The sequence below is a fragment of the Vicugna pacos genome, unplaced genomic scaffold (assembly GCF_048564905.1).
Source record: "Vicugna pacos unplaced genomic scaffold, VicPac4 scaffold_19, whole genome shotgun sequence".
NCBI classification, from domain to species: Eukaryota; Metazoa; Chordata; class Mammalia; order Artiodactyla; family Camelidae; genus Vicugna; species Vicugna pacos.
In genome coordinates, this window is record NW_027328740.1 from 34464582 (window position 1) to 34492151 (window position 27570).

Here is a 27570-nt window from a genome sequence, read left to right on the forward strand (position 1 = left end):
TTAGAGGAATCAATTAAACCTCACAAGGAAAATAAGAAATAAAATGTAGCAGGGCTTCAGTGTTAGTAGATGTAGGAATGGAAATGGGCAGAGAGATATAAACATTATTTTGAAATTAGCTACAGGTTTGATGACTGCATGTTTGGGAGAGTTAGCCGATGTGTGGACTGAATGCATCCCCTCAAAATCCATATGTCGAAACCTCATCTCCCAGGGTGATGATATAGGGATGCGGGGCCTTTGGGAGGTGATTAGTAGGATAAAATGAGGTCATGAGAGTAGAGCCCTCATGAATGGTATTAGTGTTCTTATACAGGGCCCCAAAGTTCTTGCTTCTCTCTCCTCTCTGGGCCATGAAGATAGTGGGAAGACAGCCATCTTCGAGCTGGCAATCCTCTCCCAGATACATTGACCTTGAAAGCCTCAGCCTCCAAACCATAAGGAATATGCTGGTTGTTTAAGCCACCCGACACACGGTAATTTGTTACAGAATCCCAGACTGACGAAGACAGTGGAGAATGCCACTGTGTTTTGCACTGATTGCCTGGAGAATGCTGAAACCCAGGGAAGTGGGCAGCACAGACGTTTACTCATTTAATCCTGCCAACACTGTAGGGGATAGAGTCTACATTTTCCTCGCTATTTAAAAGGTAAGGAAAAGAGGCACAAACAATAACAATGACAACGACAACAACAACAACAACAGCAACAATAATTTGTCCAAGATTCACACAGAACTCCCTGGAGGGAGAGTGAGAATTAATACTTATGCAGGCTGGCCCCAGAGCCCCTGCTCATAACTACTAAGTCAGATCACCTTGCTTATTTAATCAGTTTTTTTCAACTGTGATATGAGTGTACTGTGTCCAGTAACTTATAATTTCAAAATACCTCACTGTAAGGGAAACATTATTCGCAGGCATTACAACCCACAGAAAGCTAGACATACAAAAATAACTTGTTAAGGCAAGATAACCAATAATGTTTTTAAATATTATACCTGCTGACCCTTTGCAATAAAGTGTTTATTTATAATTCTGTCTGGCTACAGAATAATATCATAATCCTGCATGTGGCTGGTGGCTCCCGTGTTGGACAGCACGGGTCTAGAGAATTTAAATGACTTGCCCAGCCTTGCCCAGGAAGCTCGTGGTGGGATCAGAGCTATAGTCTGGGACTGTTCCTTCCTATCCAAGTCCCTCATGGAAGTTTAGAAGCTTCTCCTTTGGTGCCCAGCTGTCTATCCGTACTTATGACATCTTGTCAGGTGCCCCGGCCTGCTCCTGAACATCAGCCAGAACCCACTTCTGCTCTTTTTTGGCCAGGTAATACCTTCTAGCAACTTCCATTGCCTTCTTGGCATCAGTTTTTACATGGAAGGGTAGTGGCTAGAGAAGGAAATGTGTCCACATGACAGGTTTTTCATAAATAAAGTAGGAGTGGTCAAGAGAAGAAAACCTCAGGAATACGAGTGGAAGCAGGTCATTTAATATACCAAATGCGTACTTTCAATGTATGTTTGTGTTTCCGAGTCCACGCTTGTTCTACTCGTGCATTATAGGCCAACACATCAGGAGACAAGGATTTGGGGCAAGAAATAGCAGCTTTAATTTGTAAAGCCAGCGGAGAAGATGGTAGACCAATGTCCTGGAGAACCATCATCCCAAGTCAGAATTCAGGCTCTTCTTATATTAAAAAGGGGAAGCGGGAATGCTTGGTTGATGCAAACTTGGTGTATGAATTCTTTGTTTTTAGAATCCTTTGTTCTTGCAGCTCTTCACCTGGGTCAGATCCGTGTAAACCACCAACAAGCAAATGTTATTTTCTATTCTGTATCTTGTTATCTTTATACGAATGGAAAAGTGATAATATCCTTCAAAGTCAGAGCCTTGAGAATAGGGTCTCCTGTATATTTCAGGATCTAGGCAACATTGTTTCACAAAAGGTGCAGAAACAGCAAGACTAAGCCTAGGAAACAGGGCACAGGTTTAAAGTCAAAGGAACAGATCTAATATGGAGTCAGATTTGTTCTTTCCTATTTCAGTAGTGCCATGGAGAAGGCACTGTGGGCAGCTTTCTGTAGGGTCCTGGAGGCTTTCTCTCTCAGCCTCTGTGCGCCTCTATTGAAAACCCGTCATCGCTATCTGGCCTGCTGGAAAACCAGTCCGCCTGTTTTGCCCTGAAGTTGTGTTCTGTTTATAACTCATCTCTACTCCTTGGAAAACAACTCAATAAAAACTCAGTTGGTTTCCCACCAGCCCTGAGCAGGGGTGAGGGATAGCATGTTATTATTTTATAAAAAAAATATATAAAAATGTTTTAAAACAGCACTGGGCACATAGGAGAGAGACAATCAATGCTTCCTGGCTTAAATCGAAAATGATGACTCAGTGAGTCTATGGCTGCTGTATTTGCTGAACTAGTTACTCCTTTGCTCCATTACACATTTATTTTAACTGAAAAAGAAATATATGCATATGGTTAAAAAAATTCAAACAGAGCAAAAAATACTCAAGTGAAAGAAGTTTTCCCTCATCCTCTGTTCTTACACGCCTCCCTGGAGATGCCAATGTTTACAATCCTTTGTGTGCTTTTCCAGATATGCTATGCAAGTTCCCACCAATGTATGTAAATTCCTTTAAAGTTTTACTTATTTTTAACTTTAAGGGATTTAAATCCTCAAGTGGCTTCTGCCACAGTAATAGAAAAGAAGAAATCTGACTCCATATTAGATCTGTTCCTTTGACTTTAACCCTGTGCTCTGTCTCCTAGGCTTCTTCTTGCTTGTAAAACAATGTTGCCTAGAGCCTAAAATATACAGGAGAACCTATTCTGAAGGCTCTGACCTTTAACGGTATTTAACACTTTTCCAATCATATAAAGATAACACGTTGCAGAATAGAAAATAACGTTTGTTTTGTTGGAGGTTTACAGGGATCTGACCCAGGGAGATAGCTGCAAGAACAAAGGATTCTAAAAACAAAGAATTCATACACCAAGAAGTTTGCAAAAACCAAGCACATAGGAAAGCAGTCTGAATTCTGACTTGGGGAGATGGTTTTCCAGGACATTAGTTTGCCATCTAGGTCTACAGAAACTTGCTATTCCATGCCCCAACACTTGGTCTCCCAACTTACTGGCCTGTCCTGCACTGAGGAGAATGAATTTGGACTCAATAACACTTCTACCTACCTAGCAAGTTGGACACTGGGACTGAGGGCAGCTCTCCCACACACAGGGGCCTACGGTGAGCCCTTGATTATTCCCCGAGGTTGGGGTGTGGTTTACCCAGGAGGGATGGGGTCTCTACACCAACACTCAGGCAGTCTGCTCCTTCTGGGGCTCTGACATTTTACCTCCCGCTCCCTGCCAGCCCAACATTTGGGACAGTGGAGCTAAGGCAGAGATCGTGCCTGCCTGTTTCCCAGCGTGTAAAAGGGGAATATGTACTCTTCCCAAGGTAGTTCTGAGAAACAACACCTGCGGGTGCTTGGTTCCCTGAGCAACAGTAAACCTAGCTCCTTGTGGGGGCAACGGGTATGATACCCGTAGGGTTTCTGCAGAGACCTTAGCTGGAGGGCTGGGCCAGGGACGTAAAATATGAGCTGTGGGCAATGACGGGTAAGAGAAGGGTGTATAGGCAGGACTGCTGCCTCCTTCGGGGTGCCACAAGAGGTAAAACGCTTTCTCCCCATCTCTGTTACTCCCCTCCCAATTCCAGATAACTGCCTTCCCTCTGCTCCTCCTGTCCATGTGTCTCCCTCCACTTTTCCCCGCCTCCCCTCCTCCTCCCCTATTCTCCCTCCCTCGGTTCCCCTTCTCTCTCAGGACCCAGAGCGGATCGCTGGCCCTCCTGCGCATGCGCAGTTGCTGCCAGCTGGACCGCGGGTTGGAAGCTCCAGCTCCGAGCCGGGGATCGGCCCCAATGGCTTCTCAGCTCTGTCGCCCTGTAGGCCTTTGGCTACTGCCTGGGGCCGGGGCCTCTGGCTGTGGAAGTGCAAGGTGAGGGGATATCGGGAAAGGGGTGAGGCGGCTGCGGGAGGGCGGTCGGCGTGTCACAGCCCCCCAGGGCGCCAGTCAGCGTGTGTTCAGCTCGATTGCTCGGGCCAGACCCCTCTGCCCGCGCCACCTGCCCCGGCGCACCGGCCACAGCTGCCCAGGGCCAGGTGTGCCCCTGCCGCCTCTTGACCCAGCCGGGCTCCCCTCAGTCCGCGGCTGGCGTCCGCTTCCCCTCTCCCGCCGGCGAGTCCTCCCCTCCCGGTCTTCCTCTCCTAGGCGCCGACCCGTCCCCACCACTGGGCGGGCTGTGTCCCGGGCGGGCGGGGTCTGCACACCCGGACGGGGCGGGCGGCTTGGGCTGGGGCTGGGGCTGGCCTCCGAGCGGGGCTGCAGCCCGCGTCCCCCACCCCGCTCTCCCTGCCCCGCGACCCCGGGGCTGCCTTCCTCTCCCTTTCCCGATCCCTGAGGTCCAGATTAGCGGCGTGGGCGCTGCTCCCCAGGCTGAGAGCCCGCGGCTGTAACTCCCAGCTTCTCCTGGTGGAGTCGGGAAAAGGGAGCGGCAGTGCTGAGGGAGCTTCTGTCTCCTTGATCAGGATTTCTGCCCCAGGTAAGTACCTTGAACACTTTCAGGTGTTATGATGGCGGTGCTTGTTGATGTCACATGTTTTTATACTGAGAGGGATTACAGTGGTGAAAGCAGGGCTTGGTTCAGTTAAAAATGAGCTGAAGGCATGAGGCTGTCTCATCCTCCATCATTCACTCTCCCAGGGTGAAACGTGAGACCGTCGATCTTAAAAAGATACTTATAGTCCGTAACTAGTCCAGCCCAGCTACTGTGTGTTAACAGGAACAGCACAACCTGAGGCGTTGGAGACCCAGGGACATTGCACTCCTAAAGAGCTCCTGGCAAAATCTGGTTTGTTTTGTTTTTTTTTGTTTGTTTGTTTTACTTAAATTGTGGGACAGACTAGTAGTATAGAGGGAAAAATAATTGGCAAGAAGGATTTTTTCATATAACAGCTTTATTGTGATATTGTTCACACACCATGAAGTCCACCCACTTGAATGTTACAATTCAGCAGCTTTTAGCATATTCACATTTGTGCAACCATTATTATTCCAGAACGTTTTCATCACATCAGAAAGACCAGTTGAAATGCATGACCTATCCACCCCTTCCCAGTGGTGGTTCTAAAGAAGTTTCTTGGCTGTTCCTGACCATAAATTAACTTGTTACATTCCATGAAATATCTGGGAGGAATTCTAATCAGAATTGCAATGAATCTGTCTATCAAAGCAGGAAGAATTAATGTCTTTATGGCATAAACTTCTTCTACACATGAATATATCTGGGACCCTATCTTTTCATCTGTCCAGAGCCAGGCCTATGGGAAATCTTGGGTTTGTGAATGATGAGATTCAATACATCATTAGATGCAACTGTAGCCTTTCACTGAAGAGAAAAGTAACCTCGTAGAAGCCAAGTGATTCTCTGATGGTTAGAATGAGTGACCGCCAGTGCTGGAGTATTCGAGTGGACTTGGTGCTTGCAGAGTTCTCCACCACCTACAGCTAAGGGGATTACCGTGTTCTTTTACTTTTTTTTTTTATGGCGTTGCTTTTATTTTTACTTATTATATAAAATTATTTTTTATTGAAGTGTTGTAAATTTACCATGTTAGCTTCAGATGTACAGCAGAGATTCAGTTATAAGCTTATGCATATGTATATAAATGTTTTTCAGATTGTTTTTAGTACAACTCATTACAAGAAATTGAAAATAGTACCCTGTGCTATATAGTAGGTCCTTGTCATTTAGTTTATATTTATTAATGTGTATCTGTTAATCCTCCCTTTCCTGCCTGCTAACAACAGTTTGCTTTCTATGTCCATGAGTCTATTTCTAGCAGCACCGTTTTTGCTAGCAATATATGCTGGTTGGCTCTTTTCTGTTTCAGTAGTTCCATCTTATGTGTGGGCGTTTTTCTTCTGGTGGGCCTGTGTGTGGTTTGCACACGTGATAATAGAGATCTGTATTTGGGAGAACTCCAGGCCTCGTATGGAGTTCCCTCGTATGGAGCGCCCACTGAACTGATGCTTGAACTTGGAAAAAAACAGTAAATGTTGGAATTTCCACTATGGTTGAGACTTCCAGGATTCTATAACCTCTTTAGCCCACCTAAATTTTGGCTGCACCCAATACTGGATAATTTGGTGGAACTTCATGGTATGGTGGTGTAGAGACAGGGCCTTGTATGCTTCTTCTCTTTCCTTTTTCTAACAATCATTTTCCTGGGCCTTCCAGGTACTCCCCCAGAAGGGCCCAGGGCTGGCTTGGTGTTGCACTGAGGCAATATTTGTTAATAAGTCCCTTTCCTCATCTCTTCTGAGCCTCCATTTCCTTCTCTGCACAATGAAGGCTTAGACTAGATAAGTGCTTTTCAGTTTCTTTTAAAGCCATGTTTCCTTTGAGAAACAGAAAATTCAAATCTCTCCTCCCATCACAACCCTTTAGATTTTGACACGTCCTCCAAGGAGTCACATAGCTCTTTGTGGTAAATTGACGTGATTGTGATTCCACATGGCACAGAAAAGACTCTTCAGAGATTTATTGCAGGGAGAGGGCAGGAAAGGGGCAGTATGTCACACTTTCTTGTGTGAGCACTGGAGCAAAGGCTTGGGTTTAAATACAGTGTCTGATGTGACATCTCTCTAATCTTGCACAATGTGATAAACCTCTATCCCTAGTTTCTTAATGTGTCAAGTTGGGGTGGTAATGTTTTAAGGCTTTTGTGAAACATTATACACATAAGCCATTTGTGTCTCGGTAGATACAAGACCTGCTGGAGAGTCGGAATTTCTTTAAAAATACATATATATTGTCCACATCACTCTGTCTGTGTGTATTTTGAAGTTCCTGGAGGGTGAGGGTTGAGTGTAATGTCCATCGTGGGACAGGTGGCCCATGGGTCTGTGTGCCTCAGATTGCCCCCTCCTCCCCAGTCCTCTTCCTCTCAGTCCAGGATGAAGTTCCCTAGTAGATTTACACACAGGTCTTGTGGAAATGGCTTTTCATTTTATTGTTTCACCAAGGAGGGTTGCCATCATGATCTCTGTGGTCAGGTTTTGGTGACCTGAAGGCTATGCAATTGGGGATTTCTATTTTATGAAAAGAAAAAAAATTACAAATACAAAATTAGACCTAGGTTGGTGGCAGGGGCTTTTGAAAGTGGGGACCATTAGCTTTTTTAGCTTCAGGTGCAGTGGCCTCTGGCCACGAGGACACATCCTCATGCTCTGAATTTGGAGGGACCAGTGGGTTCAGTGGGAATATTTACTGAGTGCATCTCATGGGCTGCGCATTCTCTTATTTGTACTGTGTGTTCCTTATTTGAGACGGTGAGCTGATTTAAACTCAATAGCCTCTTTAAAATAATAGACTTTTTATTTTTAGATGTAATGTAGATTCCCATGTAGTTGTAAGAGATAATATGGAGAGGGCCTATGGACTCTTTGCCCAATTTTCTTTAATAGTTCCATCTTGCAAAGTTGGGGTACTATTCATTCGTGACTCACTAACCCTTTTAGGTTTGTGTTATTGCCCTCATTTCTATTTATGAATAAACTGGTGTTGAGAGAAGCACACAGGTCTGCCCAGGTCACCCACGTGGTTAGTGAAGATTTGGGTGGAACGTGGGCATGGCATTTCCAAGCAGTACCATTATGATGGTCTGTGGCAGGGAGCAGCATTCACTTTGCTTGTTTATTCATTCATTCAACAAACATTTATTGAATAAACTCTGTGGGTCAGATGCTTTCATAGGGTTATCTGATTCTTCAGCAGTATGGAGAATCAGGTAATATTTTCTTTTTCTTTTTTTTTTTAATATGAGAAAAATATCTCTGAGAGGTTATAATCTCCCCAAGGGAAAAATAGCTCATAAATGAGGGATAGTACATTTGTACAGTTCCTTCTTCTTATGCAGGTGGTACCCTAGGCATTTTACATTTGCAAACTTCCATAATCCAGATATATTCTTGTAAGGCAAGAAGTTTTTTTTTTAATTGAAGTATAGTCAAGTTTACAATGTTGTGTCAATTGCAAGGTGGTTTTTTTTGAATTTTGAATGGAGAAAATATTTTTTGAGGGGGTTAATTAAGTTTATTTATTTGTTTCATTTTTCTAAAATGAGGTACTGAGGATTGAGCCTAGGTCCTTGAACATGCTAAGCACGTGCTCTACCACTGAACTGTACCCTCCTCCCCAAAGCAAGTTTTCTTACCCATTATTCTGCACCTTAGGAGTTCAAATAAATTGGCGTTGAAATCCAGATATTTTGATCCTACTATGGTTCTTTGCATTATATCCTGCTGAGGGGTGGGGAAGCAGTTCCTTTATTCATTCATTTATTCAGCAGTTTTGAGCACCGACTTTGCATCAGGGCCTGCCTAGGTGCTTGGAAACAGAAAACAAGAAATGATCCTTTTCTGCAGGGGATGGAAGCCTAGACCAAAAGCTGGGTAATGTGATCTGAGCTTCAGTAGCCATGTGCAGATGCTGAGGACAAAATTATCCCCGATTTGCTTGGACTTCCCTTGCCTTCTGGCTGGTGCACACCAGGTCGCCGCATCCCAGTGAGGCCCGCAGCCCACAGCACAGTATGTACATCGATTTACCCTCCCTTCTCGGCAGGGCCTGCAACATGAACACCCCTGACTACGTGCAGTGCGCTGAGGACCACCAGACTCTCCTGATTGTGGTCCAACCTGTGGGGATCATCTTAGAGAATTTCTTTTGCATCTATAATGGAATCTCCTTGGTGAGCCAGATCAGACCGTGCGGCTCCCAGTGGGCACTCTTTATCTACTATAGGTATCTCTATGCGCCCGAGAATGGATGGAGTGACTTCCAGACCCACCGCAATGTCATGGGCCTTGTCACCATTACTGACTGCCTCTTGGCCAAGACCTTCTAGAAGCTCCACGCACAGAGGAGCTGTATGGCACCACGCTCTACGACTCTCAGCTCTTTGTCTTTATGCTGTATGGGGAGGTGGCCGAGCAGCCGCACACCGACGTGGCCTTCAATCTACGAGGACTGCGGGTGGTGGAGAAGAGGATCGAAGACTTCACTGAGTCACTCTTCATTTGCCCAAGTCCAAGTGGCTGGATGGGGACCCCGAAAATTCTGGGGAGAAGACCCCCCTCCTCTACATCCTATTTGAGAAGGAGGACTTCGTGGGACTGGACACAGACAGCAGGCAAGTCAACCTGAAGGCCGGGCCACCCTGGCTGTGTGACAGATTGCTTCCTTACATCCAGAATGGGATCATCAAGGAGGAGGGCTTTCTTGTAGCCAAGGCGGGAAGGAGGTGTAGCCCGCCGGTTTTCAGACGTTTAAAACTAAATCCGCCTTTGTTTCAGAGAGATCCTTTTAGGGTTAGTGTGGACACTTACTCCCCCTTTTCAGCCAGGACACTTGGGGGGACCCCTGGAGTTGCTGTCCAATAGAGTAGCCACAGCTACTGATGTTAGTAGTGCTGGGGAGGAGGCCGGTCTGAGCTGAGATGTGCTGTAAGTCAAATGCACATCAGACGCTGAAACTTGTCTAGTAAAAAGAATATAAACTATCTTGTTACTTTCTATATTGATTACACGTCAAAATGATAGTATTTTACATACAGTAGAATAAGTAAGGTCTGTTCTTAAAATCAGTTACTTGGTTTTTTTTTTGTTACATTTTAAACGTGGCAACTGGGAAACGTTATTTACATGACTCTCATTTCATTCCTGTTGGACAGCCTGTCCTGGGACAGTTTCATCCCTTTGCTTATAAATGAGACTCTGAATCCCGAGACGCAGAATGAGGTGCTGGTTGAGCTCAGGGTGGAGCCGATGTCTCCTGCCTCCCAGGCCCAGCACCAGCACGGCTCAGGCCCTCTCCCCTGCCTGACAGCCACCATGCCAAGTTAGGACATCAGAAACACTGCCAGGGGCTTCCGAATTAGCTCCTTACGCAGGGAAAGGCGTGTCACGGTGTATGGGACACAGCAGGGAAAAATTCGTCCTCACTTTGTCCCTGTGATTAGGTCAAAGGCCCCACTCTGCCTTGGAAGTGCAGACGATCACTTCTGGGCTGCCTAACCCCTCACCCTCTACTATGTTTCCCTGTGTATCTTTCAAGATGTCCCTCGGGCAGAAGAGGGTGAGACGTCTTTGCCGAGAGGTGGTCCCCCTTTACTGGGGAGAGTGAGGTGAGCTGTGTCCCCCCGGCCTACGGCCTCGGGCCTTGAGTCTGGAGAGCGCTCATGGCGGTCCCACAGGTGACGGTCGGAGGACATGGTACGTGCTGCCGGGCCCGCTGTGCAGGAGGGGCTCTGTGATTCTCTGTGATTCTAAGGTCAGATTCTACTTTCTTGTTGTTGGTAAGATGGAGGAGAAGATGCCAGAGAATTGATAAAAAGAAAATCCACACCAGTCCTGTGAATGACAGACACAGGGGATCCGTGTCCCACCTGCGTGTGGTGCCTGGCAGGCTCTGGAATAATTTTCACTTCCTCCCCGGACATTCCTCTATGGCTTAAGGAAGGGGAGAGGCATGTCGTGGCCATGATCTGTACTTGTCCTCACAGGGCCCTGTGATCTACATGCCCACACTACACTTCTGCTCCTTGGAGATGAGGTGTCAGGTTTAGGAAACTGGGCACTGCTGAGGGCATAGCTGCCAGAACCGTGCTACACCAAGGCTGGCTCCGTTCACCTCACCTGTCACCTCCTGTTGAGTCCTAAGGCGTCATTCAAGGTAGGTGCATCGGTGCAATGAAAGCAGGGACCTCCTTCACCCCCTGGACAGACTGGTGGGTGATCAGTGGAAGCCTGGAGCCCTGCCCCAGCCCCACGCCAGTGCCTCCTATTTTGTCATAGGAGGCACTGGTGACATTTTTGCTCAGCAACTGCTTGGCTCTGATTCTGCAGAGCCAACAGAGAATGCCAGCTTGTTTTTGCCTTTTGAAGTCTGCCCTTGGGATTTGGCGGAGTAGCTGGATGTGTGCTTAGCCCATAGTGGTTGACACTGTCACCATTGTTTACCCAGAACCTCGTGTACCAGGCATGGCTGCCGGCATCAAAATACAGCAGCGCATTAAACCTCCCTCCTGGTGGGTCTGTCTGTTCTGGTACCATAAGGGCTCAGCCAGCATCTGAACGTCAGTGAGATAACGTGGCCAATGAGCTCGGGTCAAGCACGTTCTCCGCCAGTGACTTTTACTCCATTGTTGCTTTTACTATTACACAGTCATTAATTTTTTAAACAATGCTTTGGTTCAGGAGCAGAACCTAATTCTCCCCTGTTCCTCTTGGTGGGAGTGAGTAAAGTTGTCCAGCTTGAAATGCGACCACATTTTGTAGCTCAAAAGCTGTCTACACGCATCTAGGTGAAGTTTTGGTTTGGGGCGCTGACCACGTTGGGGTCCCCCGGCAGCATCGCTCCCCTCAGGCCCCTGCCTTCCCTGGATCAGGAGGTGAGGGTGGGTCTCACCGTCCCTGCGTCCCTGTCCTCATCACACTGATGTAATTTCTTGTAAATGCTGTCAAAGTCATTTTTGTTCTCGTGTGTTTCTAATTTTGGCTGTTCCTCTATTCCTTTTTCTATTTTCCTTTTTCCCTTATACCACCCCGTGAGCATGTTGTTGGGTCTGAAAATGTGGGCTGTGCACACCCTGCATTGGAATAGCCAGATCGCCCTCTGTGCCGTCTCCATCGCTATAAAAAGCAAAAACTTAACAGTTGCCATGATTCGTATATTATCCTAGTCATCTTATTTTCTACTTTTTTGGAATTTTTGCTATGTTAGCACATCACCCACTGGAGTTTGATATCTGTTAAAGTCCTTGCTTTGAGGAACCTGTTAGTTCGTCCTTATATTTGGTAACAAATGCTCTCTTACTAATTTTGTTTATTTGTTTTGAAGAAGTGAGATGCGAATTGATTTAGGCGGCTGCTGAGGGATTTTTTTCATGGAGTATTTAAACTTGGAAAGTCAAATTCTGCAGCACCTTGCTTGATTCTGGCTTTTACACAAACGTGCTCGGCACGAGGTTCCTGGCTGTCGCTGTGTGACGTGCGTGACGGCCCTTCCTGGCCGGCGGTCACTGGTGAAGAAGTGGCCGGCTCGGGGGTGAGCAGCTGCAGGGGACGCTGTTGGAGGAAGCAGTCACCGGTTTTTTGTTTTTTGGTTTTTTTTTTGCATTCACCTTCCCAGTGCCATTTACTTTACTTTGCATTCATAGAGGGGCAGGAGCGGGCCTAAAACCATGCCACTCTTTTGTTCCCTTTATGAGGCTGGTTTTTCTAAGTATCAGGAAAACATTGCCTTGTCCTAAGTAACTGGTTCACTTGGATCTGGTGGACACAGGGACCGCTAAAGGGGACCGTAGCTTCCTCTCTGCTTCAGCCAGTGGGCATTCAGAGCCAGGTCTGTGGTTTGCCTCAGCAGCCGTGCAGGCCTCCCTGCACCGGCCTTTACTTTTACCCCTTTTTGGCAGTAAATAGCTGACTCTGTGTCTGTTGCAGCTGATGTCCACCACTGACGGCCGTGTGGTTATTTTGCGGTAGTGAGTCTCCAACACCCCTGTCAGCCGTGAAGGGACCTTGCATTCTCACCCCGACCCTGGTTCATCTCACCCAGGGAAAGGGCTTGGCCACCACCGTCATGCTGGACATGAGGCCTTGTTTCTCCTTTCATGCTCTGGTCCAAATGTGGACACTTCATCCTTCACTGACTTGGTCTCGCTTGAGACAGTCCAGACTTTCTGAAAGAGTCCATCACATTCTGGGGGGGAACAGAACAGAAGTAAGAGTCGCAAGTAGGAGTCTAGGCTGTCTGGGTTGGCAAATGCAGGCTGGGATCTGTGATGGCCGGTCTGTGCCCTGGAAACTGGCCTTTCCCGTGGCTCCCGAGAGAAAAGGGGTCGGAGCGAGAACAGACTTGCCTGGGTTCCTACCATCCTCATCTGCTCACTGACAGGAGTGTCAGCTAACTAGGAGCTCCCCCAGACCTCGGGCCCTTCAAACCTCAGATCACGGGAGATCCTTGAGTCCTTTTTCTGGTCCTTCTTTGTGAGAATCCAGTGCCTTCTGAGGTGACTGGCAGCAGGAGATGCCTCCCCCTCCAGGGAACTCCCTTCGGAGGACTGTGACACAGTGCACCTTGCTGTGAGCTTGTGGGTTTCCATCGTGCTCCCTGCAGAACCAGACTTGAGACTGGCTTAGCGACAGAAATAACAAGACTGATTCCAGGGCAGGGCCAGGTGGAGGGAACAGTGGAAATTGAATGTGACCTCAAACACCTAGGTGGGTGCTGGGGCTGTTACTAAAATGGGGAGCCTGGGAGGTACCTGCCAGGAATCGAAGTCTAGAGTAAATGGTGGACATAAGGCCTTTTTTTTTGACATATGGCATTTTTAAGATGCCATTTGTCATCCAAGTTAGGACTTCCAAGAGGCACTCGTGTCTATGAGCCTGGGGCTCAGGTGAAGGAGCCGGACTAGAGATACACATTGGGATTCGTCATTCTTAGCTGGTGTTCACAGTCGTGCAAGTGGATCAGCTCATCTCAAGAGGTGCAGACTGTGTCTGAGGGGGGGCAGGGCTGTGCCTGGTTTGGAGGAAAGCCCGGACCATGCAGCTTTGGTGTGTCAGTCAGCGGCGTTTGTGATTTTCAGAGCAATGGCATTTATCCTTAAGGTTCTGGGGGGTGGGCAGGGCCACACAGGAAGAAATCTGAAGAGAGGGTTTTGGCCACGTGTGCGCGTCTTGGGACGATCCAGAAGCTGCAGGGTCCAGAAGGGGAAACTCCTCAGAAGCTGGAGTCGGAGTGGGGAGTTGGGAGAATGTAGTCACACTCTCCTGTGATGAAGGGAGGGAGGCCTAGGGAGTCCGCACCCTAGCAGACTCTCTTTCCCACGAACAAAAGGCAATCAGACAGAAGATTTGAGGTAAGAAGGGATGGGCGTTGGGAGAGGAGCCAACCTGGAGAACGGTGGTTGAACAATTCTTGAATAGTCTCCCTGAAACATAGAGTTAAAAAAACCCAGACTCTTAAGAATATTGATAGTGACTGGGGAGGAGGCAGTTGTTTTTCTGACCTCCTAAGGGTAAGGTATGTATTCGGGGATATACAGAAGAATCGGGCAGTCTGTTCCTGGGGCTTCACCCTTACCAGGGGGAACAGTGCAAGTTTAAAGGGGGAGAAGGGCAGCGGAGGGAAACTAGCCAGGCCCCGTGTCACGTACCAGTCGGCCGCCCTACTTGCGTGTTGCATTCACATCCATGCCTCCCAAGTGGGCGGTGGCAGCCCCGTTTTGAAGATTGGGAAGCCTCCTCAGAGGTTTAAGGAATTGGTTCATTTAGCAGCTAGTAAATGCTGTAGCAGGATTCCAGCAGGGCCTTGTCAGACTTCAAGGGCATGTTCTCTCTACTAATTCCGGTTGTACCTGAAATGGTGAAGTGAGTCAGTTTCGGAGCCTTTCAGAGAAAGTACGCTTTAAGTGCCTCAGGACTGTTGCACAAAGCTCAGTGTTCTTTCATGGTTCGGAACCACCGCAGTGCTTTTTGCCCCACAGATGTAAGGTCTTACTCCTTTGACGATGGCGTGGTTGTAAATGACATACAGGTGCAAAACCACACTTAGCAGCTTCTGAAGGGAAACTCTCCTGTTCTCCCTTGATCGGCTTTCTTCCACGGGATGTAACTGTGCTGCAGCTAAGGCCTGAGCTTTCCGTATGGAGTGAGGGTTTGATATCCAAATTTAGCATAAAACAGTCAGATGGAGAAAATCGAAGATGACAATATATTTTGGGGTTTCATTAGACAAGACATACTATCTGTTAATGGCTCATAAAGCTAATGAAATTGAGTACAGAACATTGCATTTCTTACTTTCTACTGAGAGCTGTCTTCCAACATAAGGTTCTCTGCTTTGGAACTTCAGCTCAGCCACTAGGGCGCCTGTCATTGTGTTGGTGTGATTGCATTTACACAGTGCATGTAATCTGGGCTTCCTTAGCCCCAAACACTCCAGTGCAGAATCATAGGCTGTAGCCATCACTTAGTTATACAAATACTTCTAAAACTATATGATACCAAAAAAAAATAAATAAATAAAAATAAAGAGAGAGAGGGAGATTGCCTTTATCAAATTTCCTTTGGATTTTAACTGCAAAGTGTTGTTGAGCAGCTCTGGTTTCCTTTGGATATGAATATATACATTTCTTTGCATGTAACTTGGATTTCAGGCTTGAACACCAAGCTCTTGATTTCCATGAGCCACAAAAATCATAGCCAAATGACACACGTATGAAACAGTTTATTCTTTTTATCTGAGACAGAATCCTTGAATTTGGGACTTGAGCTGCGACTTTCCTGTTTGCTCTTCCCACCCCTCTTGTCACCTCACTCCTTTTTCCCACGTGGCCTCCAAGAGGTCATGGTCTCATAAGAGCAGGTGGACAAATACCAGTTGGTCGCCAAGCAGTGCTGCTGTAGATGGAGCCCAGCCAAGAGCTAAAGGACATCATCAGGGAGGACTTCCTGGAAGAAATTGGCTCTACATTCAGTTCTGGGGACAGAGTAAGAGTCAGCCAGGGGAAGGAATCAAGAGGGTGACTCAGGTGGCAGGAGCAGCCCGGGTAGAGGCCTGGAGGCTTGTGGGGTGGGGACTCGGGGAGACTGCCCTGTGTGGTCCAGGGTGGTGGGTGACCCTGCTTTGAAGGACACTGGAGAGGGCCTAGGGGTGGAGGGCTTTGGAGGAGCTTGGTTTTTACTAGAACTGACACAGAAGAGGCAGTGAAGGGTGTCAGCAGGAAGTGACCCTTAGGAGAGCAGCTCTGCCTGTCCTTTTGAGTCCCACCCCTTCATTCTTTTATTCACAACACACGCAATTCTGAGTGTCTAGGGGAGACGGGGTGGACCTACAGTAGTAAGCAAAATGTACTTGCTTCTTGAGAGCTTAGCAGTGTCAGAAGTTGACTTAGATTAAAATGTTTTATTAACACAGCAGGGCACCTAATCCAAAGTGCGGAGGTTGGAGGGAAGGAAGACTTCCTTGACAAACAGTTAAAATGAGCCTGGAGGCTAGTGGGAAGTAGCAGCAGGTCACGGGGCCCCTGAGGTCACTGGGGACCTGGTACTGAGGTGAGGATGGACAAGCAGGGTCGGGGGTGGGGCTAGAACTCTACCAGGGAGCCTCTGATGGGTTTGAAGTGGGGGAGATGTAATCAAATTTGTGCTTTGGGAAGGCTGCCTTGGCTGTGTGTGTGTGTGTGTGTGTGTGTGTGTGTGTGTAGCGGGGAAGAGGGGGAGGGTGTCACCAACTGGGAGGGTCATTAGAAGACCATTCACAGGCTCGGAGGCCACCAGTGGGAGAGGGGCGTCGGGACTGCTTGGGGACCGCAGGGGCAGAGTGGATGCCGGGTTTCCTTGTGTGGAGGGCTTGTTAGCGGGGTCGCTCTAGCGACACCTTGTGGCTGGAAGTAAACAGATGGAGGCCGCCAGGTGGACTTACCTCTTCTCTCCTTCCCTGCCTTGTGTGATGATCTTAGCTCTGCCAACATATGGAACAGAAGAGCTAAGTTCCAGAGTAGCCCAGGACTTTGCTGGGCTCGTTCAAGTGAGAGCAGATAGGATTTAGGCTTGTGTTGAGATCTGTAAGTTAACTTAGCTAGAAACGTCCTGTCTTTTGGATTTTCATAGGGGTAGTAATTCTTGATAAAGATTGCTTTCTTGGTGAGAGGAAATTTAATACAACTGATGTCTTTCTCAAAAAATATCTTATCTTTAAGAAATTTAATATTCAAAATAATAGGAATATTTTAAAATGATAAACTAAGGCTTTCGTGTAGTTTCTTTGGTTTCTGAGTTGATGTGTAGGTAGACCCTTTGCATTACATAATAGCACATCTTTGACAGTATTTAAAGAGCTGTTAGTGAGCGCCCCCAATTTGAAAGCATCATTAAAGCTTGCTCTGAAATAGTGAAGTCATATAGGTCTTGTTTGCAGAAGCCAGATATTTGGTTTATAATCTGCAGCATAGCTCCCTTTATAAAATAATAATAGATTCAAAATTAACAAAGTGGAAAATAATTGATTTTTTTTAAAAAATGAAACATAAACTTTCTTGTGCTATTGTTGCAACTGGAAATTTTGAAAAGAAAAATCCTATTGTAATATCATCTAAGTGAAATACATATATGTCTGTCACATTTGAATAGTAACTGCACAGTGGTTTTTGAAGTCAGGATCATTCCAGCTCAGATACTGGCAGTGATGGTTGCTGGTTTTCAATGGAAGAGCCTAAATTTGCTTTCTTAGCTTTATTCTTTTCTTTTCTTTTCTTTTCTTTTCTTTTCTTTTCTTTTCTTTTCTTCTCTTTTCTTTTCTTTTCTCTCTCTCTTTTTTTTTTTTTTTTGGGTAGTGCGAGGGTTGAGTAGTGCTGTGCCAGTATGATTTGGGGGCAATTTGTGGGCAGATGTCGTGCAGCAGCAGTGAGATATTTCCATGCATTTTACTTTCCGGACATCACCAGGGAACATGTGTGGTTTGTGCCTGCAGGATGGGATGCTGCAGGACTCCCTGGTCCATCAATGTTATGTCTTGGAGCTGCTCCGGTCAGTGAATGATTTTCTGTGGCTTGGAGCTAATGTGGTCTGATGCAGATGATCAGATGTGTAACTAAAGTACTGTTACTTGAAATAAGAGAAAAGCTAGCAAAAATGTCTCTAAAATACAGGATGAGGGAGGAGAATTGGCTGAGCTGCTTGCAGTGGGGAATATTCTCAGGTGACTCCCTCACTGTGTCTCCTGTCACTATCCCCCACAGCCCTGCATGGCAGTCCTACTGAAGCAACCATGCACTTTCTCAGAAACGCGCTGAATTTCCTTGTGCCTCTGATTGTTCACTTTTTTTTTTGAAAGCACATCTTGCCCTTTGCTTAAATGCCATCCCTGCTAGCCACCACTTACACTCATTCTTCTGGACCTCGTCCATATATAGCTGCTGAATGAAAGAACAAAATGTAGTATCTCCATTTAGTGGAATATTATTCAGACATAAGAGTGAATAAAAAAGAAAAAATAAATAAAGGGGAATATGAAAAAAGCCATCTGCTCTGGGTAGTCCACCCTGACTGCTCAACCCGGCCTTTTCCCTTTGAAACCCCACCCCTTATACCCCACTCTACTATTTTTGATAGTATTTACCACCTTCTAATAAAGTTTAACATTTTCAAAAAAAAAGAGACATGCTGATACCACTTCAACATGGGAAAGCCTTGATAACAGCACGTTAACTGAAAGGAACCAGACACAAACAGCCACATATTGTTGATTTCAGTGATCTTAGAAATGCCCAGAATTGGCTCATGCAGTGGCAGAGAGCAGATGATGGTTGCAAGGGGCTGGGTGGAGGGGGGTTGTGGAGTGACTGCTAGTGACAGGGGTGTTCTATTGGGGTGATGAAGTGTTCTGGAAATAGATGGTGGTGAGGGCTGCACAACCGTGAGTGTGCAGAAGACTGCTGAGCGCTGTCTCTGGGAGTGCTTGTTGTTGGGGCGGCTTTATTTTGTTCTCATCCTGTAATGTGAAGGGTCATCTTGTGCTGAGACCATTCAACTCCTGTGAGTGGTAAGGCTAAGAGACTTTGCAGAGTCATGTTTCTTTTTTCCCCCTTGCTGAGTGTAGGCAAAAATGGTTTAAGCCTGAGAAAGTGCTCCATATGCAGAAATGTCTTTCAGTTTTGGCTGGTGTAAAAATCTTGTGAGCTTTTTAATCATTTAGGACAGTCTGTAGGGGGAAACAGCTTGTGAAGCCTGGGTGAGACTTGGAAGAGCCGCGCTACCCTCCCAGACACGGGTGGGGATTTCACCCCCATTCAGGCAGTGAAGGGCCAAGACCCGTGAGAGGAGTTGACAGTCATGAATATTTATGTGTATCCGCTGCTTCATCTTGGATATTAATTTCTAGCTGAGTCATTTTGTGGCGGCAGCCTCATCCTACATCAGGAATTTATAGTATCTGCTCTTTGAGGTGAAGAGCTGACAGACTTGATTATTTAACAGTCTATCTTGTATTGATATCTCAGATTCCTTTGTCAATCGCAAAACAGCAGAAATACAGACGTCCTTTAATGCCGATGTGACCTGGAGCAGGTTTAGTTTCTGTACCTCAGTGACCTTATCTGCGTGTGGGGAAGATGATAACAGTGCTTCCCTCAGAGGGGCTGGTGAGAGGAGACTGAGAAGCATAAATGGAAGACTTACACGAGATGCTCATGAATGACAAAATTTAGTGCTCTCAGCCTGGTGAGGCCTCAGGGGCAGAGATGTCAGAACAGAGCAGTCCTAGCCAGAGTTCGATCCGCATTGTCAGGTTTTATGATCACTATCACCACTGTGGGTTATCAGGTAGTTTTAAGACTTGGTAATATGAATTCATGAATAATGTTAAAGACTAGACAACTCAGATCCGGTTTACATAGTTCTCAAGATTTCCTGTGAGAAATGGATATTTTTTCCCCATCTTAAATCTGAGTGGATTCTCTAAAAAAATTCTGTAGTCCTCCATCTTTTTCCTTTAATTCTCCTTTTTTTTAAATAAAAGTTTTTAAATGGAGTTACTGGGGACTGAACTGAGGGCCTCATGCGTGCTGAGCACATACTCTCTCAACTGAGGTATACTCTCCCCCATAATTGTTTTAAACTTTACTTTCTTAGTATTCAGAGGTTAGAGGCCTCTAATTCTTTTTTTGGAGACTTGTCCATAAACCGGTAAATCTAAAATTAATGGACAAAATTTGGTTTATTAAAAAAATCATTAGAACTTTTATCAATCCATTCAAAAGGAAATGCTTATTGAGTTAAAATGTTTCTCCTTTATGGTGATTTCTAATTTTTGGTCTAGCTTAACTTATTAAAAGTAATCCTCATCATCATAATGACCAAGCTTGCTGTGAGTGGACACCTACCAAAGGCTAAACTGTTTTTCTCATGTTTTACTTCAAAGCAGGTGTTTGACGGTAGGTATCAATGTCTCCTTTTTGCAGCTGAGGGATTGAGAGGTGGGCAGCTTGTCCCAAATCAAACGCAGCTGGCGGTGCCTAGCTCGGTGCTGGAACCCAGGCTGCACAGGATGCATTCTCAATTTCTCCTCTGATCAGCCTCCCGTTGAGTGGTTTCCCGAACTCCTGTGAGTCCATAAATGACCGATTTTGGCGATCTCAGCCTGATGAGGCCTTCAAAGGAGAGACACCAGTGAGAATGTGAGACAGAGCGGCATAAATTAAAATTGTACATTTTCACAAATGTTGCATTCTCAGGTAATGACTTAAATAGTTTATGTTTTCTTTATATTAGTGCTATGTAAGCACTAAAAACAAAACATTAAAAATGATTATAGTGCAAAATAGGAGTGGGCTTTGAAAGTCCAATCATTGCTAATGATGTTGCTTGTTTTTCTCTAGTGGTGCTTATTGACAGAATAATTTACAATGACTGAATTTGTTTTATGTATGTAGTCTTAGTATGGAGGAAAAGTTTGTCAGTGCATATTGAAAGTAAAATCTTTACTCTTTTCTTTCCTGATGATAAATATGTACGTTGTTTCCATGGCTTAAGTATATTTCCTCATTTGTGAAATTTGAGTGATGCCGTTTACCATGTCTGACTGTGAGAGGTAGACGCCTTGTATACAAAGCATCCAAGAGCTGCTTAGTAAAAATGTGCTGTCACAATGACAGATAGTTTAGAAGGATCAACTGTGAATACTAAAGAGGGTGGCTTGTTTCTGATGCATATTCAATATGGATATATATGAATATGGCTTAAAGTAACAAGGATTCAGGGTTTTGTGTGTGTGTGTGCGTGCAGTATGAAGTTTTAATGAAATCTGTATCATTCTATTGAGACAGGGACTAGTTAAATTGACTTAAGCAGACGACCTTGAAGATTATTTACACAGAATGTGTATTGTTACAACTCAGTGTTCATGCTGCCGTGTAACTATACACTCAGACATTTAAATTCGTAGGACTCTGACCAGAAGCATTAAGTTTAGAAAAATCCACATTGATCATTTTCAGGGAATAAGCTTCTCTCTTTTGTGATTAAAGAAAATTTTGATTTATTTTTCTGCACTCTTAATAGGTTTTAAAATATCAAAACATTGATTTGACATGTCAGCTTTTTTAATAGAAAAAAGCTCATGCTGTTTTAATATGTAAATAAATGTTTTTGTATTTCAATACACTTCTATGATTTCCTGGCTCTTTGAGAAGTATTTTGCAAGATACTTAGATTACCTCCTGTTGGAAAAATACAGACATGACTTTTATGAATATAGGCCTAGTACAGGTCTGTTGGTTTTTGCTACAGTGCAAGACATGAAGACTAGGAGAGCAGTATGTACTACATAAGCTTTTAGTTATCTGATTCTTGTTTCTGATCCACAGGCAATTTTTGTGTTGCACCTTTCCAGGCAACCAGGAAGGCCTTTTAAGCCATAGGTGGCGCTGTTGCACCTTCTTACAGTCTTAACTTTCCTGTTTGTAAAGGAAGTCTTAAACTTTTGTTTTTTTTTTTTGATTCCTTTGCTTAATGCTTCAGGGTAGCACAATGTCCATTATGTCTGACTACCTGGAACTATTATTCTGCTTATGTCTTAGTTTTATTCTATCATCTCGCTGTGAACATTTCAGACTTCCTGTGCAAACAGTTGCAACATCGGACTTTTCTTGCAGTGTTAGAAACCAGTGAGCCGGGATTTTATAAAAGAGCTAGAAGCGGCCTCTGGAGCACCTTAAAGCTGAAAAGTGTACTGAGTTCCCTAAGTATTATCCCCACCGCTGTGTGTCAATGGGTGGTAGGAGATTTGGTACATATACAAAGGGGTGTGGTGTTTTGACTTGGGTTTGTGTGCACGCGCTGCCACTGAGCTACGTGATCCTGAGTCAGTTCGTTCTGAGTTTTTCCCTCGTCTGTGAGATGGGGACACTCATTTCTGCTTTGAAGAATTGTGAGTATTAGAAATTATGTAAAGTGTTTAGCACAGTGTGTATGACAAGAGGGCTCATAATCTTAACTGCTATTTGGTGTGAAGCCATCATTTGATAGTCTTTGGCAATTACTGAGAAACAGGAAAATAAGAAAAGCTGGTTTTATGATGAAAGATATTTGAGGAGGTTCCATAGTTCCTATACACATAATTTAGCATCAGCAGAGTCAGGACAGTTACACAGTCGCCCTGAACCAATGTTAAGCCACAGAATTTTTGTTACTTCATATATGTTGGGGCTTAAGGGGACCCAATACTTATACACATGTTGTGTCCAGCAGCCAACTGAGAGATGACAAAGAAGAACAGGCAGGCGATAAATGTCTCCTTTATTACTGATGAAGCCATGTTCTCCATGAAATTCAGGGCTGTGGGAGAGTGAGTGTCATGACACTATGTCCCAGAATTAGAGACTTACGCAGTCCCAGGTAACTCTGGTCCACAGCGAGCATTCCCTTGAGAGATTCTGACCCATAATGCACAGGACTGTCTTGCCATGGAACTGAGCATCCCGGCTGCTTCCTAAGGGTGGCCAACACTGGAGGGGAAGGAAAGCTTTCATATGCCCTGCTTGTCTCCCCGGACTCACACCTCAATCTGTTAGTGTGAGGAGGGCTAGCCGTGGGCCAGTGGTCAGGAGTGTGAAGGGAGAAGCAGTCTCCCATGGACCAGAGGAGTGGGGAGGAGGGAATCCCCCCTCAGTTTAAACAGGTGGTGGCTTGAAACAGAAGGGTGCTCCTCAAGAGTTTATAAGAGGGGAAATAAGTATTTCCTTTGGGACTCAGAATAGTCATGAAACACAGAAGATGATTAGATGGGAGACTTGTAAATCACTTTCTTATTAAATTGAAATTTGTTGGGCACCAAAAATGTGCTACATTCTTTTCTGAGAGTTTTACAGAAATGAATCCTCCAATTTTCACAACAAGTGAGTAAGAAAGATTTGATTGTTATCCCAGGTTTACAGTGTGGAAATTGAGGCACACAGAGGGTAAGTAATTTGGCCAAGGTAACAGAGCTAGTAAGTGGCAGAGCTGGGATTTAAATCCTGGCTATCTGGTTTCCAGGCTCCCAGGGATGGGCTTTGGGTGTTTACAGGTATCTGCATCCCTTGATCTCTGTACCTCTGCATCAGTTAGACCAGAAAGGACAGGGAAAGTGGAGTTATACAGGTGCTCACAGTCGTGTCTCAGCCACTGTCCATGGAGTGTGCCCCGTGATTGGCATTAATTGTTTTCCAGGCAGTAGATCTGTTCTTATAACAGAAATTTAGTCCATTGAGTTAATCTAGAAACCCTTCCTGCTCTGCTTCTGTCCACGCTTGCCATGTGACTGCCTGCCCGAGATTGGGCCGTGGAGGAGAATCTGTACTCATGGTTGAACTCTGATATTTCAATCTGGTTTGTAGTTTCACATCTCCTGTTACATTAATAAATTAAATTTCTGGTTTTCTTGCATCAGTGTGTCATAAGTTTGCTTAATGTGAAACCAGTCCATGGGAGCCGAGGGGTGCTGACGGTATAATTTCTGAGCATGTGGCATTTCTACCCGTGCAGAAAAGGCTGGAGGATGTCCACCTTCCTCACTGATTTCTCCCAGCAGCAGGGTCCTCTCCCACCCCCGGATGTGAGGATGGGATCTCTCTGAGTAGGCCATTCAGAGGCCGAGTCCACCAATCCGAAAATGATGAAGTACCTGGAAGTGGGTTTAATAGAAGACAAGGGCTTCCAGGTTGTCAGATGTGCTGTTCGAGTCCATTTGGTGAAAAGCTGTCCACTGTCTGTGGTTCAGCTGCTTCTTTGCTGTTTAAAAGTCTGTATTACATGAAGGGATTTTAAAAAGCAGAAAGGTGTGATTTCAGGTGGTACATCCGCACCGGTGAGTAGTGCCGGATGACCGCCTGTGTGAGGAATAGACAGAGTCTTACAAACTTCATAAAACAGCTTTTAAAGCTCTTCCATCTGAGTGCACTTCGTATGGGGTCCAGTTCATGACTGGTCGCGCTGAGAGGGCACGTAACTGATGATGGCAGAAAGGACACGGAGGCATCAAAAAGGTCCCAGACATGTTCTGTGTTTAGAGGATGGGGCACAGAGTAACATATTTGAGCTGGTTTTTCATTGAACACTTTTGAGTATTTTCTAGGACTCCCCAATCCCCCATGGTTCCATGCAGCTGGGTGTCCCCTCAGTGCAGCTCTGTCAGCGCTTGCCCTGGGCTGACGCGGTGTCACGGGGAGCAGGACGGGCAGTGTCCCCGGCTCCTCCGAGCTCCGTCTCCTCATCCGCAGAGCCGGGTTTCTCATCCGTGTCTACTTAGTAGGATTGCTGAGAATCACACGTGATGGTTGTCAGGTGTGACTTTTGGTTGTCTCTGTGATTGGCGTATAGTCAATATTTGATAGAAACTCTTGTTTTTTATTATAATTGTGGCTCCTAGATTGCAGTGGTTTTTAGTCTGCATTTATTTTTTTATATAAATTTATTCTTATTTTTAAGTAAGCACTTGTATTTATTTATTTTCATGAAGGTACTGGGGATTGAAGCCAGGAACATGTGCGTGCACAACAGGTGCTCTACAATGGAGTAATACCCACCCTCCTTGTCTGCACTTAAAAATAAATATTTCAATACACAAAATATTTCTTAAACACCATCATGGGTCCTATTTTCTGCATAGACAATTGAATACATATGCCATCTCAATAAGAATAAATGTCATAGGGACATACCTTTCTAAATCTGTTTACATGTTTTAAAACGATCATAGCTAGTGAAAAACACGAGTCTTGGATCCACTACTTCTTAGGGTCTGCTTTGCCATCATGGGGAATTACATTCTACAGAGAAGGCTAATTGGATCTCATTGATATTTGGATGATTTTGCAATGTTCAAGGCTTTCAAAAGCTGACCGTTTTGTATTTTAAACTAACTACAAAGTTATCTTCTAGAAGTTGTAAGTCCTTAGCTTGTGAAGTGCCCAGTAATTCAGTTTGTATATGTCTGTGTCTCTGTGAACGTGTATGTGTGTGATTTCAGGAATGTAGCAATAAGTTCCATATAGCCTTCTGAAATCTTTCTCCTCCAGTTCAAGGTGTAGGTATATATTTACACAAATAAATTGATACTCTTTTGTGATTTGGCATATTGGTGGGAATAAGAGGTTCTCATAATTGTTTCAGAAGGGTTGGGGAGCATGAGCTTAGAAAATGGGAGGAGATAGAGGCAGGGAGGTTCTTTAAACTTTGTGCAAGATGAGAAACAGTAGCTTTTCTTTTTTCTTCTAAAGCAAACTGGCACTGAATTGTAACATACTAATACTCAGAATTGCTTTTCTGATCAGAGACAAGTGCCTCAGATTTTTCAAGGCAACATGAATGATGAAATGTGTTTTAGCAGTTATCTTTAAAAGTAGTTTTATTTTTCAAGTATAAGTCTATAGACTGTTCTTTTTTTCCAGCTGTACAAGAATTTCTCATTGATCCAGGTACGTGATCAATGTGTTTAGTTTCTTTGGGTTATTTATTTTTTTTTAAGTGCTTGATTCATTCTGGTGTGAATGAATGTTTAAAATTTCTGGATTTTGATCTTTAAAACTTGCTGATTTATCAGAACTGCAAAAAACCTGATGTTTGTTCCTTGTTTGGTGGGGCAACCTATTGATTTATGTTGTCTGTTATAGAGGGAAATTCTTCCTCTAGCCTGTAGGTAATTAACTGAATGGTTTGCAGTGTGCCTTAAAAATTATTTGAATGCATTGAGCATGTTTGTCCAGTGAATTTTGGATTGAGTCATAATAATGACTTTGCTTTGATTCTGTGGCTTTTGTCCTCTCCACAAGAATTTGAATTCTGTTGCATTTTGTATTCGTGTTCTTAATAGGGGAAGGAATTTTGCATTTTTTACAGAGGTGGGTTTTCCTATCCCCTCTGAATTCCTTCTGTAATTGATACAGCGAAAATCTGTTATTGCAGTGCTTAATTATTTCATAAAAATTTTTTTGGCTTAATCAGAAACAATGACAAAGAATGATAATAAAAAATACGAAAACCTTCCTTCCTTTGAAGAATAGAAATGAGGTGGTCAGGCTCACGCATGCTTTGTACCTGACACACTTACTCTCATGTCATTGTGTATCATGAGTCGGAGATGGAGTTGCTTCAGGTTTATAGATTTTTGTTTTAACATTTGTGTTGAATTCATTCTCTAGGCATGATGATTCCTGTTGCCTTTGTGGAAAGTGTAGATGAAGGGAAACAAATGCTTTGTTTTGTTTTCAGGAGGCCTGAGATGCTGATGAGAAAAGAGTAGAGGGTGGGCTGAGGAAAATAGTGATAGACCCTCACCTCCAGACTGAAATTGATGAACAAAGAAATCAATTAAGTGTATTGGTATTTGACTAATAGAAGTCAGACAGCCCAGACTGTCTAGTTATGACCAAAGGAAAGTACTGAATTCACCTGCAGAATTAGGTGCTTTACCATGTAGAAGCAGCTTAGAGCAATCAGAAAAATCAGTCTTATGATGAGATATAAAAAGAATATAATATCTTTTATTTCTGAAACTTTTCTACATTAAGTTGTGTAGAGCTAAAATTAAGTTTCAAGCACCAGGAGTTAAGAGTTTAGGTGGTTCTGTGGGATCGTTATTCAGGGATGTGTCTAGACCCTGCTGGAGTGGCCGAAGCTGGCAGGAAAAGATCCAGAGCCAGGATTTGTCATCCTAGGATGTCCTCCATAATGGTTCCATGTGGGAGCCCATGATTGAGTTAACAAGTTGTAACACATCGCAGCCGCCTGTCAACTTTGAGAAAAAAAATGTGCTTATTAACTGCTTTAAAGCAAACACCTGTGCATCCTCACTCCTGTCTCCTTGCCATAAAAAGCAGAGACAATGCCTTGCTTGCATATTTGAGGTTATAGATAGCACACTGCTTATTGCAGAGCAATGACCCAGGCCCTCAGCTATAAACGCCAGGCCTGCGTGGTGTTAGATAGTCTATTATCCCCAAAACAGGGACCAGGCTGGTCTGGTGGTCTGCTTTGTAATGAACATGTCTAAAAAATGTATCTTGTTCCCCTCAGCCCATGACTTCCCTAAAGGTAAACTAAGCCTTAGTACTCATGGTGGAGTCTACAATCTCTGTCTCATCCCTTCTTTCCCCAAGTTCCTGCCTACTATCTCACAACTGTTATTGACTTTTTACTTTGATTATACACAATAAATATGGGAGCATTTGAGAGACTCGTGGATTTGGCTCCCTAATCCCTCTCGCTTTCTTTCCTTTTTCCGCAGTCTTGAGAAATTCATTCCGTGTCGGTAAGACTTCTGCCAGCCAGAACCCACAGTTCCAGGTGAGAAGGATGCAGGCTTTATCCCTCCTACCCGAGGGAGAGAGAGGAGATAATTGAGATATGCTCCCCTGTGGTCCCTTCCTGCCCCAGGGCCACTCCAGTTCACCTGCAGCC

At 44.8% G+C, this 27570-nt stretch overlaps 1 protein-coding gene and 1 long non-coding RNA gene across 2 annotated transcripts in view; both read left to right on the plus strand.

Annotated features, from left to right (window-relative positions):
* Positions 1–630: 630 nt before the first annotated feature.
* Positions 631–27570, plus strand: part of LOC140692915 (uncharacterized) — a 61211-nt gene continuing 34271 nt past the window's right edge. The window contains exons 1-4 of the mRNA XM_072957125.1: positions 631–650; positions 3087–3247; positions 3722–4002; positions 4528–4606. Coding sequence (XP_072813226.1) covers positions 3109–3247; positions 3722–4002; positions 4528–4606 — 499 coding nt within the window. The 5' untranslated portion in view covers positions 631–650; positions 3087–3108. The remainder of the gene's footprint in view (positions 651–3086; positions 3248–3721; positions 4003–4527; positions 4607–27570) is intronic.
* On the plus strand, positions 10227–20326 carry LOC140692950 (uncharacterized). Its single transcript, XR_012068591.1, has 3 exons — positions 10227–10341; positions 10632–10801; positions 20097–20326. It is a non-coding gene; the product is annotated as an uncharacterized lncRNA (long non-coding RNA).